The sequence below is a fragment of the Rhineura floridana genome, chromosome 7 (assembly GCF_030035675.1).
Source record: "Rhineura floridana isolate rRhiFlo1 chromosome 7, rRhiFlo1.hap2, whole genome shotgun sequence".
Taxonomy (NCBI): domain Eukaryota; kingdom Metazoa; phylum Chordata; class Lepidosauria; order Squamata; family Rhineuridae; genus Rhineura; species Rhineura floridana.
In genome coordinates this window covers 52,587,750-52,606,824 of record NC_084486.1, presented here as the reverse complement: position 1 = coordinate 52,606,824, position 19,075 = coordinate 52,587,750, and the positions used below count along the sequence as shown (strand labels likewise).

The window sequence follows — 19,075 nt, the reverse complement described above, 5'->3', positions numbered from 1 at the left end:
TTCAAATTAGCTTTTAAAACTGGTTATGTCTAATAACAGTGGCTCCTTTATATCCATCCCAATACTTTGCAACACAAAAGAGCCCAATGAAATATTCTTTAAAAGAAAAACCCTAACCAATAAATGAATGCTTTTATGTAAAAATGTTGTCATGCTGTCTAGAGTTATTGCAGCTCCTCATTTGTTGTTTCTCTTCAGACTGAAATATGGCAGCTAATAGACTACATTTTTCTAATGGAAAAATAAGTGCTCCTGACAGTCAGGTTTATAAATATGTAAAAAAACACCCTCTTTTAATTGTTTTTGGCCAAACAGGCAGGTAATCAATAATATCAGACGTGACAAACATACTGGTGACATGCACTATAGTCAAAGGGACGGGCAAGAGATAAGGACTTCCTGTCAGCAGTGACCTATGCTAATTAATATTCAGATGCTGTCATTTTCCATGACAAATTGATTCTTTGGGCTATATTGATATAGTAGGTTAAACATTGAAAAAGTTAGGCTGAACTTTGACTTTAAATATTCATTAGAGCTAATTATGGATTTTATGACTACATGAATTACACTTTGTGAGTCGTCATTGGCAATTTATTTTACATTTATTTAAAGCAATCTTCATAATTGCAATATTAGCTCTAGCACATTCAGTAAGATAGTGTGCAGTGAATGTTTACTCTCTGCAGTAATCATTTAAACATTTTATTTTAAGTACTTCCGTGTAGTGTTAAATTTGCACAAATGAAATGACCTATAGATCAGCATCTAATTAACAATTAAATAGGCACCATGGTCTGTACAGTTCATAGATATTTTCATTTTTTTATTAGAGTAACATTTCCATATCTGGAAAGTCATTGTTGGTATCACTGTTTGTAGCTATGGATTTCCCCCCTCCCACATTTAGAATAAAAATGTATCATGCTGAAAATCTCTTGAGCCTAATGAACAACCAAATGAACAGTTGGTTACTGTTGCTCTATGTAAATACTGTTTTCATTAGAAAACATTTCAAGGCTGCTCAGAAGCATGTATATGTGTGGATAGATACATACTGTTTTACCTAAAAATATGTATTGGCATAGACAACCATAGTCTATTCCACAGCTCCTTGTGTACACTTATGTACAAGGAGCTTTTGTGAATATGGGCTTCTCCATTAATTTCATTGGTGGAAGCAGATCCATGCATGCCAAGCAAATCTGCTTCCTCCATTGATAAATATTTGCATATGATAGGGCTTTCCAAACTGCTGTGCCACTAAGAAATTGTGGCAGCTATATATTTTGAGAAATGTGATCAAGGAGCTAAGAAACAAAGTCAATTCAGCAGAATGAAATTATCTTATAAAAACTGAAATTCAGTATCTATCTACCATGCTTGGAAGTTCATGATAATTAAACTTAACTCTATCTATCTATCTATCTATCTATCTATCTATCTATCTATCTATCTATCTATCTATCTATCTATCTATCTATCTATCTATCTATCTATCTATCTATTTAATCTAATCTAATCTAATCTAATCTAATCTAATCTAATCTGGTACTACAAATAGTGCCAGTTAAAATGAACAAAAGGTATTGTGGTTTGTAAATATGCCCAATGGGTTTTGGACAATTGGTCTTCCTCTGAACAAAGAATATTCCAGTGGTAAGTGAATTTGGCACTGCTAAGTACAGCGTTTCACTTAGGTCCTGAACACACTTACTTGGGTATTCAGTGGCAGTTGACTGAACATGCATAGGATTGCTCTGTAAGAGACTATTCTGAGTGAGGAAAAATGGTATATAAACAATATGTGCCAATTCAAAATTACTGGTTCCTTGTAGAGGGAGCCTTACCTGGGATTTTTTTCTCTTTCCAACAGAACCTAAAAAGTGATGTTTCAGTCTCGCTATATAGGGATGGGTACATCTGTCAGTTTTGGATTCCCTCAGTTTCTCATTTTTCCAGTCTTAAGTTCAGCACTCCACATTTCCACATCAGTTTGCAGTTTAAAAAAAGGCTTCATAAAAAAATATTGCATTGTAGTACACATTTCTCCTAATACAATTTGTATACAATATTGCCTAATACCCACATTTTTGCAAAACATTTCTCCCTAAATTAATGCATATTACGTTATTTTCACTAATATATGCATTCTTGTGTACCCCAGTATATGCATTTTTGTACATGTTACTTGGCTGGAGAACTGGATTGTAAAATTCAGAGAAGTGTGAATTTCAAAGGAGGGCTGTGTTTTAGTTATATTATTTTGGAAAGTGCAAATTAGGTAGGTTTGCTTTTAAATTCGTACTGAATAGAATTTCTCCCTCATCCCTATATCTGTATCACTGGAAGCTTAGCAGCTGGATAACTATATCAGCATCCTAGCTGTTTTAACACCTGCATACTACTTGTTTTAAGACAGAATCTCACTAACTGCATAACTGAATCCTGAGAGATTTCAAAGCATGACACTCAGTAGCTGCTTTGTATCGCCAGACCATTGGTCCATCTGTCTTGTCTGCTGTGACTGGCATCAGCTCTCCATCATTTCAGACAAGAGTATTTCCCAACCCTACTTGGAGATGCTGAGGATTAAAACTGGGACCTTCTACATGCAAAGCATAAACTGTGCCACTGAAATGCTGCCATTCCTCAATAATAGCCCTGAATGTGAGAGATGACTAGAGCATAAAAGCACAAGAGTACAAGAAAGGAACTCTCTAAAAGCCAAATCAGCAAAACATACCAGAGTCAGAAGTGAGCTGGAAGCTCTTGAAAACAGTAACCTGAGTGATGGTGGAGCAGCTGTACAGCAAACCCAATCCACAGAAATCCATAGAATAATACATGTTCTGGAATATGGGGATGATAACTATAGGATTTGGTGGCTTCTAACAGGATGCTTAGTCAACACTTTCAAGATGGTGTCTTAAGGCCTGTCCACATGCTGTTGTCTATATAGTGTGGACAGGTGCACTATACATCCTTAGAAATCACTTCCCCTTTTCATAATGTTCCAGGATTGACTCTGCCTCAGTTTTATTCTTCCTCCTGTCAGGTCTCAACACTATTTCCGCTTCATTGTGTCCTAGAGGGAGTCCCAGCTGACAAAGCGTCAAGGCGAGTTAAGCAGCAGAGCGAGTTCGGCAGCAGGGCGAGGAGGCCAGGGCCCCCCACTCTGCCCGTCTGTTCCCTGACCTCAACTAAACCGCAGTCTCCAACCCATTGACGTAATAAACCTTAAACAAAACTATGCAGGTAAGAAGCCAGCAGGGGTGTGGGGGCTGTCCAGTGTTTTGCACCGCCTGCAGCATGTACGACTATCTGCCTGTTGGACAGAAGTCGTGGGTGTGCTCTTGGTGCAATGAGCTCCTGGCTCTCCGGGAACGACTTCATTTCCTTGAGGCCAAGGTGGCGGACCTGGAAAAGCTGAGAGAGGCAGAGAGGTGTGTGGAGGAGGCCTTCAGGGACGTTATAGCTGTGTCCCACTCCAACGATGATAGCTCTCCTGCTATCATGGACAACGATGGTCTCGGGGAAGGAGAGCATCCAGCTGAGGAAGAGGGAAACGATCCCTTAGAAGGGACCCATTCCTTGGGGGATGAGCAGCTATCCTCTCGTGCCGAGGATATATCTCCAGGGGGTGGAGGGATCCTTGTAGTGGGTGATTCGATCATTAGGAACATAGACAGTGGGGTGTGTGATGGGCGTGTAGACCGCAAGGTGTTTTGCCTGCCTGGTGCGAAGGTTGCGGATATCGCCCATCGTTTAGATAGTTTGGTAGACAGTGCTGGGAAGGAGTCAGTGGTTGTGGTGCACATTGGCACCAACGACATGGGGAAATGCAGCCGTGAGGTCCTGGAAGCAAAATTTAGGTTGCTAAGTAGGATGCTGAAAGCCAGGACCTCCAAGGTGGCTTTCTCTGAAATGCTACCGGTTCCACGCGCAGGACCAGCCAGACAGGCCCAGCTTCGCAGTCTCAATGCATGGATGAGACGATGGTGTCGGGTGGAAGGGTTTGGATTTGTTAGGCACTGGGGAACATTTTGGGACAAGCCGGGCCTGTACAAAAGGGACGGGCTCCACTTGAACCAGAATGGAACCAGACTGCTGGCACTTAAAATTAAAAAGGTGGCAGAGCAGCTTTTAAACTGACTGAGGGGGGAAACCCGACAGGAGCTGAGAAAGGTCCGGTTCGGAATAAACCTCCCCCCTGGGATAAAAACCAAAGAAATGATGAAATTTTAAAAGGGGTAGGCCTAGAAGTAGGCATTGTGAGAGCAGGGGCACAGGATATAAATTCAGAAGAGAAAAATTACCACAGGCCTAACCACAAGTGCCAAAGACGCTTGAAGAGAGACACTGCTTACAAGTGCCTGTACGCTAATGCTAGGAGCCTGCGAACCAAGATGGGAGAACTGGAGTGCTTGGTCTTAGAAGAGAGCATTGATATAGTGAGCATAACGGAGACCTGGTGGAATGGAGAAAACCAGTGGGATACGGTTATCCCTGGATATAAACTATATCGGAAGGACAGGGAAGGACGTATTGGTGGCGGAGTCGCTCTATACGTGAAAGAAGGCATTGAATCCAGCAAGCTCGAAACCCCAAAAGAGGCAGACTCCTCCACAGAATCGTTGTGGGTGGTGATACCGTGCCCCAGGAGGGACTTAATACTGGGAACGATCTATCGTCCCCCTGATCAAAATGCTCAGGGAGACCTGGAGATGAGATATGAAATTGAGGAAGCATCCAAACTAGGAAATGTGGTAGTAATGGGTGACTTCAACTACCCGGACATAGACTGGCCGCATATGTGTTCCAGTCATGACAAAGAAGCAAAGTTTCTAGATATTCTAAATGACTATTCCCTAGACCAGTTGGTCATGGAACCGACCAGAGGGACGGCAACCCTGGACTTAATCCTCAGTGGGGACCGGGACCTGGTGCGAGATGTAAGTGTTGTTGAACCGATTGGGAGCAGTGACCACAGTGCTATTAAATTAAACATACATGTAACTGGCCAATTGCCAAGAAAATCCAACATGGTCACATTTGACTTCAAAAGAGGAAACTTCACAAAAATGAGGGGATTGGTAAAAAGAAAGCTGAAAAACAAAGTCCAGAGGGTCACATCACTCGAAAATGCTTGGAAGTTGTTTAAAAACACTATATTAGAAGCTCAACTGGAGTGCATACCGCAGATCAGAAAAGGTACCGCCAGGGCCAAGAAGATGCCAGCATGGTTAACGAGCAAAGTCAAGGAAGCTCTTAGAGGCAAAAAGTCTTCCTTCAAAAAATGGAAGTCTTGTCCAAATGAAGAAAATAAAAAAGAACACAAACTCTGGCAAAAGAAATGCAAGAAGACAATAAGGGAAGCTAAAAAAGAATTTGAGGAGCACATTGCTAAGAACATAAAAACCAACAACAAAAAATTCTATCAATACATTCAAAGCAGGAGACCATCTAGGGAGACAATTGGACCCTTGGATGATAAGGGAGTCAAAGGTGTACTAAAGAACGATAAGGAGATTGCAGAGAAGCTAAATGAATTCTTTGCATCTGTCTTCACAGTGGAAGATATAGGGCAGATCCCTGAACCTGAACTAACATTTGCAGGAAGGGATTCTGAGGAACTGAGACAAATAGTGGTAACGAGAGAGGAAGTTCTAGGCTTAATGGACAATATAAAAACTGACAAATCACCGGGCCTGGATGGCATCCACCCGAGAGTTCTCAAAGAACTCAAAGGTGAAATTGCTGATCTGCTAACTAAAATATGTAACTTGTCCCTTGGGTCCTCCTCCATGCCTGAGGACTGGAAAGTGACAAATGTAACGCCAATCTTCAAAAAGGGATCCAGAGGGGATCCCGGAAATTACAGGCCAGTTAGCTTAACTTCTGTCCCTGGAAAACTGGTAGAAAGTATGATTAAAGCTAGATTAACTAAGCACATAGAAGAACAAGCCTTGCTGAAGCAGAGCCAGCATGGCTTCTGCAAGGGAAAGTCCTGTCTCAGTAACCTATTAGAATTCTTTGAGAGTGTCAACAAGCATATAGATAGAGGTGATCCAGTGGACATAGTGTACTTAGACTTTCAAAAAGCGTTTGACAAGGTACCTCACCAAAGGCTTCTGAGGAAGCTTAGCAGTCATGGAATAAGAGGAGAGGTCCTCTTGTGGATAAGAAATTGGTTAAGAAGCAGAAAGCAGAGAGTAGGAATAAACTGACAGTTCTCCCAATGGAGGGCTGTAGAAAGTGGAGTCCCTCAAGGATCGGTATTGGGACCTGTACTTTTCAACTTGTTCATTAATGACCTAGAATTAGGAGTGAGCAGTGAAGTGGCCAAGTTTGCTGATGACACTAAATTGTTCAGGGTTGTTAAAACAAAAAGGGATTGCGAAGAGCTCCAAAAAGACCTCTCCAAACTGAGCGAATGGGCAGAAAAATGGCAAATGCAATTCAATATAAACAAGTGTAAAATTATGCATATTGGAGCAAACAATCTTAATTTCACATATACGCTCATGGGGTCTGACCTGGCGGTGACCGACCAGGAGAGAGACCTCGGGGTTGTAGTGGACAGCACGATGAAAATGTCGACCCAGTGTGCGGCAGCTGTGAAAAAGGCAAATTCCATGCTAGCGATAATTAGGAAAGGTATTGAAAATAAAACAGCCGATATCATCATGCCGTTGTATAAATCTATGGTGCGGCCGCATTTGGAATACTGTGTACAGTTCTGGTCGCCTCATCTCAAAAAGGATATTCTAGAGTTGGAAAAGGTTCAGAAGAGGGCAACCAGAATGATCAAGGGGATGGAGCGACTCCCTTACGAGGAAAGGTTGCAGCATTTGGGGCTTTTTAGTTTAGAGAAAAGGCGGGTCAGAGGAGACATGATAGAAGTGTATAAAATTATGCATGGCATTGAGAAAGTGGATAGAGAAAAGTTTTTCTCCCTTTCTCATAATACTAGAACTCGTGGACATTCAAAGAAGCTGAATGTTGGAAGATTCAGGACAGACAAAAGGAAGTACTTCTTTACTCAGCGCATAGTTAAACTATGGAATTTGCTCCCACAAGATGCAGTAATGGCCACCAGCTTGGACGGCTTTAAAAGAAGATTAGACAAATTCATGGAGGACAGGGCTATCAATGGCTACTAGCCATGATGGCTGTGCTCTGCCACCCTAGTCAGAGGCAGCATGCTTCTGAAAACCAGTTGCCGGAAGCCTCAGGAGGGGAAAGTGTTCTTGCACTCGGGTTCTGCTTGCGGGCTTCCCCCAGGCACCTGGTTGGCCACTGTGAGAACAGGATGCTGGACTAGATGGGCCACTGGCCTGATCCAGCAGGCTCTTCTTATGTTCTTATGTTCTTATGTCTTTCTTCATGAAGCATATGTTACAAACGTGTATTGAACATTAAGTGTCTTAACAAGCTTTTAAGGTGGATTTTTGAGTGGAAAATTAAATTTTATCCAATCTTGAAATGTCTAGTAGTTATTAAATAAATAAATAAATAAATTCTCATGATGTTGTTTTATACTGAATCAGGCTATAGGTCCATAAAGCATAGTATTCTGACTGTCAAAAGCAGGATGAGACCTGCCATCAGACAATGTGAAGTGTCTTGCATTAAGGATCACCATGAAGGGAATGAGGGAATATATGAAGTCAGAACTGGTATTTAAATGATGCAAGGAGATTTTTGTTGGTCCTATCTGGGGCAGGGAAAATTTCATTTAGGGTCCATTTTAGGCAGCAGAATGTCTTGGGTTGAAACTGTCTCCAGGATCTCAGCCGTGAGTTTTTCCTTCAACCTGAGATGGCAGGAATTGGGGTCTTCTACGTGCAAAGCATGTGGTTCTCTACTGATCTCTCTCACTGACTTATGAATGCAATGTTGACAGGAAATATAGGTATAGATATAAATATAGATCTGGATTAGATATAGATTCCACAGAGTGTTTGTGACAGAGAAGAGACTGAGCTTGTAACCAAAAGGATCATTTTGTTTTATTTTAGACTTTAAAAAAGAAAACAAGCTCAGTAGTGAGAACACAGGGATACCCTTCTGGCAGAACAGAGTTTTGGCTCGCTGATTTCTGCATTATTTATGAGAAGCTGCACATCTAGAGATTAAACATTTGCTGATTTGTCAAAAGCACAAACATGAGGTCCTGCCCATCTCCTTGACATATTAGTTCATCCAACGGAAAAGATTGTCATACTTTTAATTGATGGGTACACTTTCTGGTGACCCAGGCAGCTTGTGCCAGGTTTTCTTTTATTGTTGTTGTTCTAATTTTTTTATTATGCATTTATACACAGAGGAGGTAAATAAGTAGCAGTGGCAGACAGACATTCTTGAAGAGGACTCCTCCAAGGTTAGCCGGTCTACAGAAGGACAGACTGACAGAATAATAATAAAAGAAGAACATTGTACAAGATAAAAAGGCTGACACCTAATCCTTAATATCTTAATAGAATTTCATTAGCAATTAATAAAAAGTAGATTGTGCCTCCTGGTTATATTCTAATGATTCTCTGGCCTTTAACATCCTAAGAATCACAGTGATAATTTTTTAGATAGTAATGCTCTTGAAAGCCTTCTTCTTGCAGATATTTATTTGATCTTAGTACTCTTTCACTTAGAGAGAATTCCTGTGCTCAGGTTTTGTCTATTCTGGAGTTACATAATGGGGGGGGGCGCAAAGTTTAAAGTGCTACCAAAGGGGATAGTGAAGTAAGAACCTGGTCATCAATAGCTCCTGTTCTCTCAAAGCTGTTTTACTGCCAAATTCCATCCAAAACAGAATTAGCAGAGTACAGGAGGAAGGGCTGTCATCTGAGTAGAACCTACCATAGGATTTTAGGTGGATTTGCCAAACTCCATTGTGAGCTCCATCCAGTTCTCTGCCAGAGTTCACTGTGATGTAACACAGAACTGGTATGCATGATGGTCTGGAACCTTAAGGAGGGTCCATTACAGTGTACAGGACACTGGCTTGTGATGGAAGCGCCATGATACTTTGGAGGGGCATGTACAGGTAGAAGTACTTACAAGGATCTCTTCTCCCAGTACCTGCTGGCCCATGCTCGGAGATCAAATGAGAAGACTCTCTTGTCCCATTAACAAGTGTGACCCATAGTTCAGCGACATGAGGCAGGGCGTTCTTTGTGATGACACCTCATTTGTGGAACTTCCTCTCTGGGGAAGTTCAGCTGGCCCCCTCATTGTTCTATTTTAAGCATCAGTTGAAGACTCATCCAGTTCTCTGGAGTTCCCTACCCTTAGAAGTGAAGCAAGCCCACCAATATTGTATTTTCAATGTTTGTTGAAAACTTGTTTCCTCCAAGCCTTCCCAGATTAGTCAATTTTATTCTTGCAGTGTTCATGTTTAATGTATTTATTATATTATTATGTTTTGTATTCTATTTCTGTACTCTGCTTGGGTATTCTCTGAATGTAGAGCAGTTTATAAATTCTGAAAGAAATAAACAGGTCCTCACTGCACCACACCTAGCCCCTGTATATCTGAGATTAGGGGGCGGAGCTTCCGGATTAATAGCAGTGATTTCTTAGCTTTTGTATTATTGTTGTTGTTGTTATTGTTGTTGTTGTTGTTATTGTTATTATTAGCTTTTTTGCCGGGCCTGGTAACCAAGAGGTCTTCCGTATCTTTAAAAGTTGTGCAGGGGGAAGGGAGAATCCCATCTTGTGGTTTTTCCCATCACAGTGTTGCAAGAACATCTGCACTTCTAAAGATACAGGATCAGTCTCAGGCCAAGAACCTGGCAACCTTACTACAGACAGGATGTATTTTCTTCAGAATAGAACAGAATTCAGGCTTCTGGACAGGAAGAGACAGATAGGGAGCAACTGAATGCCGGCTGAATATGTGGGTGTGTGCTTTCCTGTGGAACCAGCTGCTCTCCAGCCAGGTTGCACTTAGGGCCTGTTCACCAGGAATACAATACAGTTACCTGGGCACAACTGCATTTTCTCAACACTGAGCTCCTAGAAATCCCTAAGGGTTTTTTATGTGCTTGTTTAAGTTTGTTGTATTTTTGTTGCCAGTTACACAAGTATATTTATGTTTTAAAAATTACAGATGTCATTGGTAATAAATGGATTTTGAACAATAATATCACATTTAAACACTAAAGAAAAAGAATTTGTGGGTTTATTGATATCAAGTCTTTTAATTATCCTTTCTGAATGCAAACAAGTAAAATTAAAATGGTTTATGTTTCAAGTTTTTAAAAATGATTTCTTCAGATTTTGATTACTTTATTTTTCTGGTCTTACAGGCACTGGGAAGCTTTTACTTTCTACATGAATCCTTGAAAAACATTTATCAATTCGACTTTAAAGGTAAATGTAAGAAATAAGTTCAATAAGGCTACAGTATACACTTATCTGGAAGTAAGTCTGCGGGGCTTACTCCTGAGTAGAGATGTATAGGACTGCATTGTAAATGTCACACTGTTCTGTTTTGCTAAAGTTAAAAGGCGCAGCCCACATTGTTGTTCTAGGATTGCTTTCACACATTAAGAGAGCCAGTGTGGTATTGTGGTTAGAGTGTTAGACTACAACCTGGGAGATTAAAGTTCGAATCCCCACACAGCCATGTAGCTCACTAGGTGGCCTTAGGCCAGTCACTGCCTTTCAGCCTCAGAGGAAGGCAATGGTAAACCCCCTCTGAATACCGCTTATCATGAAAACCCTATTCATAGGGTCGCCATAAGTCGGAATCGACTTGAAAGCAGTCCATTTCCATTTTCACACATTAAACAGGACAAAGCTGAGGGTATACTTGACAAGGAGCTGCAGCCAATCCCAGCCCTCTGACCAGTGAACCTGTATGATTCTTGCAATTTATTTATTTTTATTTTATTTTATTTATATCCCACCCTTTCTCCCAGTATGAGCCTATACATACATTCACACTTTACGTTTTAAGGTACACACTTAAAACAGGGGTGGGAACTTCAGGTCTAGACTCAAATAAGACCCTCCAGGCATTTCTATATGGCCCTCAGGACTGAATAGGCCATTGCTCCAGACTATGTCCCTCACTAGGCCTGCTCTGTGGGTCTCCTCTAGCTGGCTGGAATGTGTCTTTGAACTGTGTTAATACCTCTTGCTTGCCAGAATGGAGAATAGTGTGTATCTGGCCATACCCACTTGTGCCACATCTAGCAGTGGTATGCTGCCCCTGGAAGGCTGCCTATGAAGAAACATGGTCTGCAGGCTGAAAAATATCCCTGCTCCCCGGACTGAAAACACTTTAGTCTTCCATATACCTTTAAATGGCATGTATGGAAAGTCCATTTCTTCTGGGAACATTATTGACAATTGTGGCTGTTTGTTGAGGGATGAAGGAAAGGTTGGTTAATTGGTTGTTTTACTAGAAGTCACCAGAACAAATGCTGGCCGTAACAGTTTCAATATAATACAGTATCTGTAAAATTCATTATTTGAAACATAAGTTCTCCAAGGACTTATGTGCAGAAATGATGGTTCCTCCTCTCTATCTCCTTCTATCATAACAATTCTGTGAGGCTGAAAGAGAGTGTGGCTCAAAAGTCATCATGTTTTCGGGGAAAAGCTGTAGCTTATTGGGCATGCAGAATGTCCTAGTTTAATCCCTGATAAGTACAGTTAAAAGGAACAGGTGGCAAGTGTGGTGAAATGCCTCTGTCTGGGCCCCTGGAGAGGCAGTGTCCAGCATCACACAGTGTGTTTCATAGCTGAGTCAGAATTTGAACCTGGGTCTGCCCAATCTAGCCTCTATACCACACTGGCATCACAGGCAAATTTTAATTGAACTTTTATTTCTTTTTTTCTTGTATCTTATATATACAGTACACCTAATCATAACTTTGCTGAAGTTAGTTAATGTGAAGGTTTAAATTCCTCTTTTCCCAATGTGTGGAACAGCTATGATAATGTTAAAAGTTTTGGAAGATAATCTGCTCTAGTTTCAATACAAAAATCTCATAAACTTCATTTAGCTTATTGAGACAGATCACCTTCAGTCTACATCTTTGCACAACGTTTATTTGAAACATTATTGAAATTGTAAGTGGACTAATTGTCTCAGTTGTTCAATTTCATCGTTCTTGTTCTAGTCCAAGATAGATTGCACCCTTTTTTGTAATTGAGGGTAGTGAAAGGGGAGGGGGGTCTGTCTTCACTGAAGGATTGGAATAGCAGTTCTGAGAATGTTGCATTTCAAGGCTTAGCTGCCATAAATCCTCATCTTTTTTTTTGATGTTCAAATAAAATCTTGAGACATAATGTCAAAGATTCATCATAGTATGTTTTTATCCCCGAAAGGTGGCACTGATATGAGAACTTTTTAATGAGATTAATTTGTCTATCCACTCATTCGCTCCTCCTGTAACAGTTTGATGGGTGTTGAACAATGATATGGGTCACTCTTAATCAAGTGAATTGTGGAAATGTCTGATACATGCACTCAAGTTTTAATGCTAAATCTGGATTTTGTACCTGATTGCTTCCATCAACAAATTTAACCTTTATCCTAATGCAATTTATTTATTATTTAATTGCATTTATATCTTGCCTTTCTTCCATGGATCTCAAGGTAGTCTATGTAAGATTATCAGGCAATCTCCGCTCTAGGTACTGACCAAATCTAGACCTCCTTAGCTTCAGCAAGATTGTTATATCATGTGCTTCCAGATAGGTGTCCTGGCCCTTTGTGGGGAAAAAGGCTGTAAAGAGAGTTTGCACATGCATTGTATTTGACAAATTAAAAGGTTATTTTCAACATTTGCCTGCATCACACAGGTTCAAATATGTTGCCAGTTTCTCTCTGGTTCTTCTTGGCTCCAACAGTTGGGGATGGGGGAAGCAACAGGCAAAGGACTATCCTACACCAAGCTAAACCTGGTGAACAGAAGAGATGGCACCTGGAACTGCCACTTCATTGATTTCATTTTGCATAATATTGTTGGTGCGTGCTCCTTAGATTGAGTGTACCACCCAGTGTATACAGTATATAGAAGAGAGGGAGTTATTCAGATTTGCAGATGCTGTAGAACAAGGATGGAGAACCTGTGGCTTTCTTGATGTTGTTTATTTACTATGATGTTTTAAAGTGTTCTTAGTGCTTTGTTTGCCGCCCTGGGCTCCTGCTGGGAGGAAGGGCAGGATACAAATTAAATAATAAATAAATGTATTTATTATATATATATTTTGCTTTTCCTCCAAAGAAGCCCAAGGCAGCAAATATGTAAATCCTAAAACAATACAATTGACTTCTAAAACCTTCTAACAACAGTTGAAATCTCCTAAAGGCAATTATCTACTCTCAAAACTAGTAATTTCAGGGTGGCTGGGGAGAGCCATCAAATGCCAGGATTAACAGGAATGTTTTTAAATTTCTTCTAAAAGTTAATAATGAAGGAGACTGACACACTTTAGTGGGGAGGGCATTCCACAAATGGGGAATCATTACTGAGAAGTCCCTGTCACCACCAACAAGGCAGTCCCCAGTGGTGGCAGCACCTACAGGTGCCCCCCCCCGATCATAGGGCCTGAGGTGGTTGATTGGAGAAGGTGCTCTTTTAGGGTCTGGTGTTCCAAGCCTTTTAGGGCTTCGTATGCTAGTGCTAATACCTTGAATTGGGCCCAGTAGCTCATGGGCAACCAATGTAGGACTCTCAGGACTGGTGACACAGGGTCCCGTTTACCAACCGAGCAGTCTCATTCTGTACAAGTTACAGCCTCTGGGCTGTCTTCAAGGGCAGCCCACATAGAGCACATTACAGTAGTCCAGGTTGGGGGGGGGTGTCACCAGAACATGGGCAACTGAGGCAAGGCTATCCCAATTCAGGAACAGCCATAATTGGTGAATCAGCCTAACCTGGGCATAAGCAGTCCTAGCCGCATAAGCCACATGAGACTCCAGTGACAAGTTGGAATCTAGGAGTACTCCTAGACTACGGACCTATTCCTTCAGGGAGGGTGCAACCACTCCAAGAACACGTTGTACACCTAATTCCTGGACCCAGGAATCACCCATTCACAGAACCTCTATCTTATCAGGATTCAAACTCTGTTTATTGACCCCCATCCATCACTGCTTCTGGACACAGGTCCAACATCTTCACAGCCTCTCCTCATTGTGAAGAAATTGAGAGATAGAACTGCATGTCATCAGCATACTTATGGCATTATGTTCCAAATCCCCAAATGACAGCTTCCAACAGTTTCATATAATTGTTGTATAGCGTAGGACGGTTGTTCCCAAACTTTTTTTCTCCATGGACCACTTGAAAATTTCTGAAGGTCTTGGCAGACCACTTAATGATTTTGCTGCCTGTTGTAACAATTATAATGTGCTGTGCTAGATGCTGGATGATTTATAATTGCTCAAAGGCCATGGGACCGAGTGCTACATTTTGGTAGTGATCCTACAGATAGGAGCAGAACCACCATAATATATTGCTGCCACTTCCAACCCCTCTGAGTCATTCCAGAAGAACACCATGGTTAATAGTGTCAAAAGCTACTGAGAAGTCAAGAAGAACCAAAAGGGTCGCACTCCCACTTGTTTCTCTCCTGGTAAAGGTCATTAATTGGGGCAACCAGGGCTGTTTCAGTGCCGAACCAGGCCTGAAACTACATTGCGATGGATCTAGATGGTGTATGTCAGACTACAGCTCCAATCATCCCGGAGCCATGCTAGAGTCCCACAACATCTGAAGGGCCACAGGTACCCCACATCTACTGTAGCAGAAGAGCTGGGGGCTGGTGACTTGTGGAAACCAGTTCTGGAGATCCCCAGCTCCAGAAGTGGTTTACAGCTGATGTTGGATGTTCTGACATTCCCCTGAAAGTCCATGTACACGGTTTGGGAGTGCCCCTGGATTTGGCACTGGTAAGAAAAGCCCAGGTGGCATAATTGACCAGGAGAGCCTTTTACCAGTTTCGTCTGGTATGCAGACTGCACCCCTATCTAGAGAGGGCTGAACTTGCCATAGTGATCCTTGGTTTGGTCACATCCAGACTAGACTACTGTAACGAGCTCTATGTGGGGTCAGCTGGTCCAGAACATAGCTGCCAGAGTCCTTTCTGGGGCGAGGACCAGCATCAGAACATCTTTATTCCATTAACTGCATTGGCTGCCAGTGCATTTCAGGGCCTAATTTACAGTGCTAGGGGTCTAAGTTATTTATTGAACTATCCTGCCCACACTTTAAGATCTGCTTTGAAGGCATTCCTGGTCTGCCCACCCCCTAGGTAGTAAGGTGGGTAGCTACAAGGGAGAAGTTATTCTCTATGGTGGCCTCAAGGCTATGGAATTCCTTTCCAATGGACCTGTGTCAAATTTCTACATGGCAGGCTGTTTGGAAGGCCCTGAAGAGTTTCTCTTTTTTACGTGGCTTTCCAGACATGAAGTTTATTAGTCCAGTTGAGTTATGTTATTTCCAGCTCTGTTATATGGGGTGTTATGAGTGATCATTTTAAGTTTTAAAATGTTCTATTATTGTTCTTTTTATCTTTTGTTGGTTTGATTGTTATCTGTTTTGATGGTCATCTGCCCAGAAAGGCAATCTTAAAATATTTAAAATAAAATTTAAAAATTAAAGAAGGAAAGTGTCCCCCTGTCCCAATCCCTGTCTGCAATTATACCCTGTGGAATGGATTCTACAGCTAGATTGGGAAAGGTAAGGAGGGGGGCATGATACCTGTGCTTATAAATCAGTGCCTCAGGCGGCGATCCTTTACTGTCTGGGAATAAGTTCCATTGAATTCAATGGGGCTTGTTTCTTCTGACAAGGCATGTGTGGGATTATGCTGTCAGTCTGTCAGAGAGTGCAAGGTACAGCAAACTGGAGGCACATGTGCATAGCGTCTTGCAGATCACGATACAAGAGCGCTGTTGAATATATAACTCTGTACCACTGTATGAAATGGAAAACATGGATTTCTTCAACATGTTGTTATTTTACAACATGAGCTTCAACTGTACTTCTATGAAGCAAAACTTCTGAAACCTTTATTCAGCATTAATTTTCAGCAGCATCAAAATCTATTATTTCTGTCTCTGTTTTTTCCTCTATTGTGTATGTTATTGTGTATGTTAACACCTAGTTACAGTGATTGAGGCATTCTAAATGATCCTTATTTCTTCCTAGCTAAGAAGTATAAAAAAGTTACGGGGAAAGAAATCTACTCAGATACATTAGAAAGTACACCTATGCTGGAAAAAGAAAAGTTCCCACAGGATTATTTCCCTGAGGTAAGTATGGACAAGTGGAAATTCCAGATCATGAACAGCTTGATTGTGATGTCATTTGCACTAGTGAGTTGCTTGGCACCATTCTTGAATTATGGAGCTGTTAATTCTGCCACTGGATTCAGAAGCAAAATATTATTGCATAGTCTCCAGCATGCTCACTGGTAGACAAGTGAACTTATTAGGTCTCATGCAACAGGTTGGGAAGAATTGGGCTGATTCTAGACTAACAGTGCAGTCCTGTACATGTCTGCTGAGAAGTGAGCCTCACTGAGTTTCATGGGACTTACTCCCACACATGGGTATAGCAATTTAGTCTAAGTGGGTTGCACTTGTCCCTATTGAAAGCAGTGGAACTCTAGTAAGTCGTATGACTAACATTTCACAGTGGTTTCATTGGACCTAAGGCCAGATGATTGACCAATGGGGAGACATTCAGGTGTAGTTTTTTTAGAATCAGTCCAAGTGAACAGGGATGGACAAGCACAGAGGACTTGAGTTGAAGTCATGGGTAACATTGTTGCAGAACCTGCTGACCTGGAATGGATATTTATACAGGGGCAAGGGAACACTGTTCAACAATCAAAATGGTAGAGCAAGTCAACAATTTATTGAGGCAAGTTGGGACTACATCAGAATGATTCATCTTTTGTATGTCTGGCCAACAAAACAAAACAAAACAAAACAACAACAAAAACAGCCAGTCATGGCAAAAGACTTGAAGCCACACCACAGAGCAATCCAGCCACAGTAGTAGACAGTAATCAGAAACATGATGGGGCTGCCCCCAAGCCAACACCCAGTCAGTCAGATGCCAGGAGCGAAAGCATTAAGAGGAGGAACCCCAGCCAAGTGGAATAGCTAATGCTTTGCATGCTGAAGGTCCCTGGTTTGAATCCAGGGTACAATCCAGGAAAGGTGAGAAAGGGCTCGTAGACTGGGGTAGTGTTGAGTCAATCAGGAGGATCTCATGAGATAATAGCCTGGTTCTTTCATGGGCCAACCAGCCCTTTTGGTCCACCTTCCTCCTCTGACAACCTGCATACTCAGTTCAACCCCTCTGCTTTTCCTGATAGGCCAGCCCTGATGTGTAGCATCCCAATAGGCCTCCTTGCCCTGCCCCTATTATCCCTCGTTTTCCCACCCACCCCAGCAACTGACTGCCTTGTACTCCTTGCAAATAGACTCACCAACTGGGCATATTTGCATTTGAAGTCCCAAGGCAAGGTACATATTACGGTTCTAGGCCGAGAAGTGTTAGCAATGTTTTCAAGTTCCCATATGGGTTCTGGAGACAGGCTGTTTTGTGCAAAGTACCCTTGTTTCCAATCACCAAAGTTCTCCCTTGTGAGTTCTAAGTGTACATGCTCTAGATCCATAGAGATGTGGCCCCATAACATGTACCCTGTCATCCGAGTAATTGTCTCCCTGTGTGTGGTGTAGATGCTGCCGGTCACGTACTGTGACTGGGTGTTGAGTTGCACCATACCCTGTGTTCTGTTGTGATGAGGGCAGTTGTAACAGTACTGCAGCTATTTTTCAATTTCCCTCTTCCCATTGAAACCAATGGGAGAGAAATTCTTTGCAGCAGGTGTGAGGCTGGTGGAAACTTGCACCGTTCACAAAGGTACTGCTGTGGATTGAAGAGGTATAGGATATGCCATACGTGTATTGCTTCCCTGTGCTACCTGCCTCCCACCCTCGTCTCCACCCAGCTGTTCTGCCAGTAGGGTCCCATCCATACAGCGGGTTACATTCCAGACCCCCGCCAAAAAGCGAAAGACACTGAAAAGCGGAACTCATTGAATAGAATGGTGCGCGACACCCAAAAACCGCCGTAAAAGTGGAACAAGCGCCGTATGAGTGGGGCTTTAGTCTAATTGCGTCTAATTGAGACCGCCACATTAGCGAAGCGCCATAAAGTGAAGTGCCGTAAAGCGGGGCCCTACTGTATATCTTCAATGGCAGAATTGTTCTGCTGTCAGAGTGTTCTGCTGGCTTATGTATCATGGCAGTACAGCGAGGCTACTGCTAAACCCTATAGCAGTGGTTCCTAACCTGGGGGCCATGAAGTAATCCAGAGGGGGCTGCAAACAGTAAAGAAATGAAATATCCGTCTTATTTTTAAAGTCTTCACTTCCTGGATGCTGTCTGCTCCCCAGTGCTGCTACAGATGACACCTCCCCCTTGCTCCAAACAAGAGGGGAGGACTTTGCTTTAGTGCCAGAGCATCTTTCAGGCATGCTGAGGGCATGCATCTGCCTATACCACACATGGGAGACTCCAAAGGAGGCTGAGGGAGGAGCTACCAGGAAGAAGAGGGGATTACTATTCCAGTTCCCATCTCTTCACACTGCTGCTGCTGACGATGATGCCCTTACTCAGAAGAGAGGGCTTTTTGTGAAGCAAAAAGAAGCAAGGCTGCAAGGAAAGGCTGCTTTCCCCCTGACTTCTTGGCAGCCAGCTTGCCTGCCTTTCTTGGCTCCTGTTTCACTGTCACCTCCTTTTAAAAATTATTCTTACTTGCACAGCTGCCCAGATCCCACCTTCAGCCCAGACAGAGCCAAGGAGCAGTGAGGAAGCTCAGGACTTGCTTGCCCCTATCTCTGAGGCTAAGTGTGTGTGCCAGTGCCCCCCCTTTCTTCCACCTACATCTGTCCCCCAGTCTCTCCAAGGTGCTGCAGCAGTTGAGGGTTTCCCCCTTCCCACATGCCCAAATGCATGCACTCCTGCAGATGCTTGCAGGAGGGGCAGGTATGTTGTGTGTGTACGTGCACTAATCTTTCTTCTGCTCCA

General features: G+C 42.4%; 1 protein-coding gene across 6 annotated transcripts in view; it reads left to right on the top strand.

Moving 5' to 3' along the window:
- INPP5A (inositol polyphosphate-5-phosphatase A) overlaps positions 1–19,075 on the top strand; it is a 390,659-nt gene that overhangs the window by 199,462 nt on the left and 172,122 nt on the right. For all 6 annotated transcript variants that reach the window (XM_061635624.1, XM_061635629.1, XM_061635628.1 and 3 more), the window contains 2 exons: positions 10,314–10,377; positions 16,179–16,282. In XM_061635624.1, coding sequence (XP_061491608.1) covers positions 10,314–10,377; positions 16,179–16,282 — 168 coding nt within the window. The remainder of the gene's footprint in view (positions 1–10,313; positions 10,378–16,178; positions 16,283–19,075) is intronic.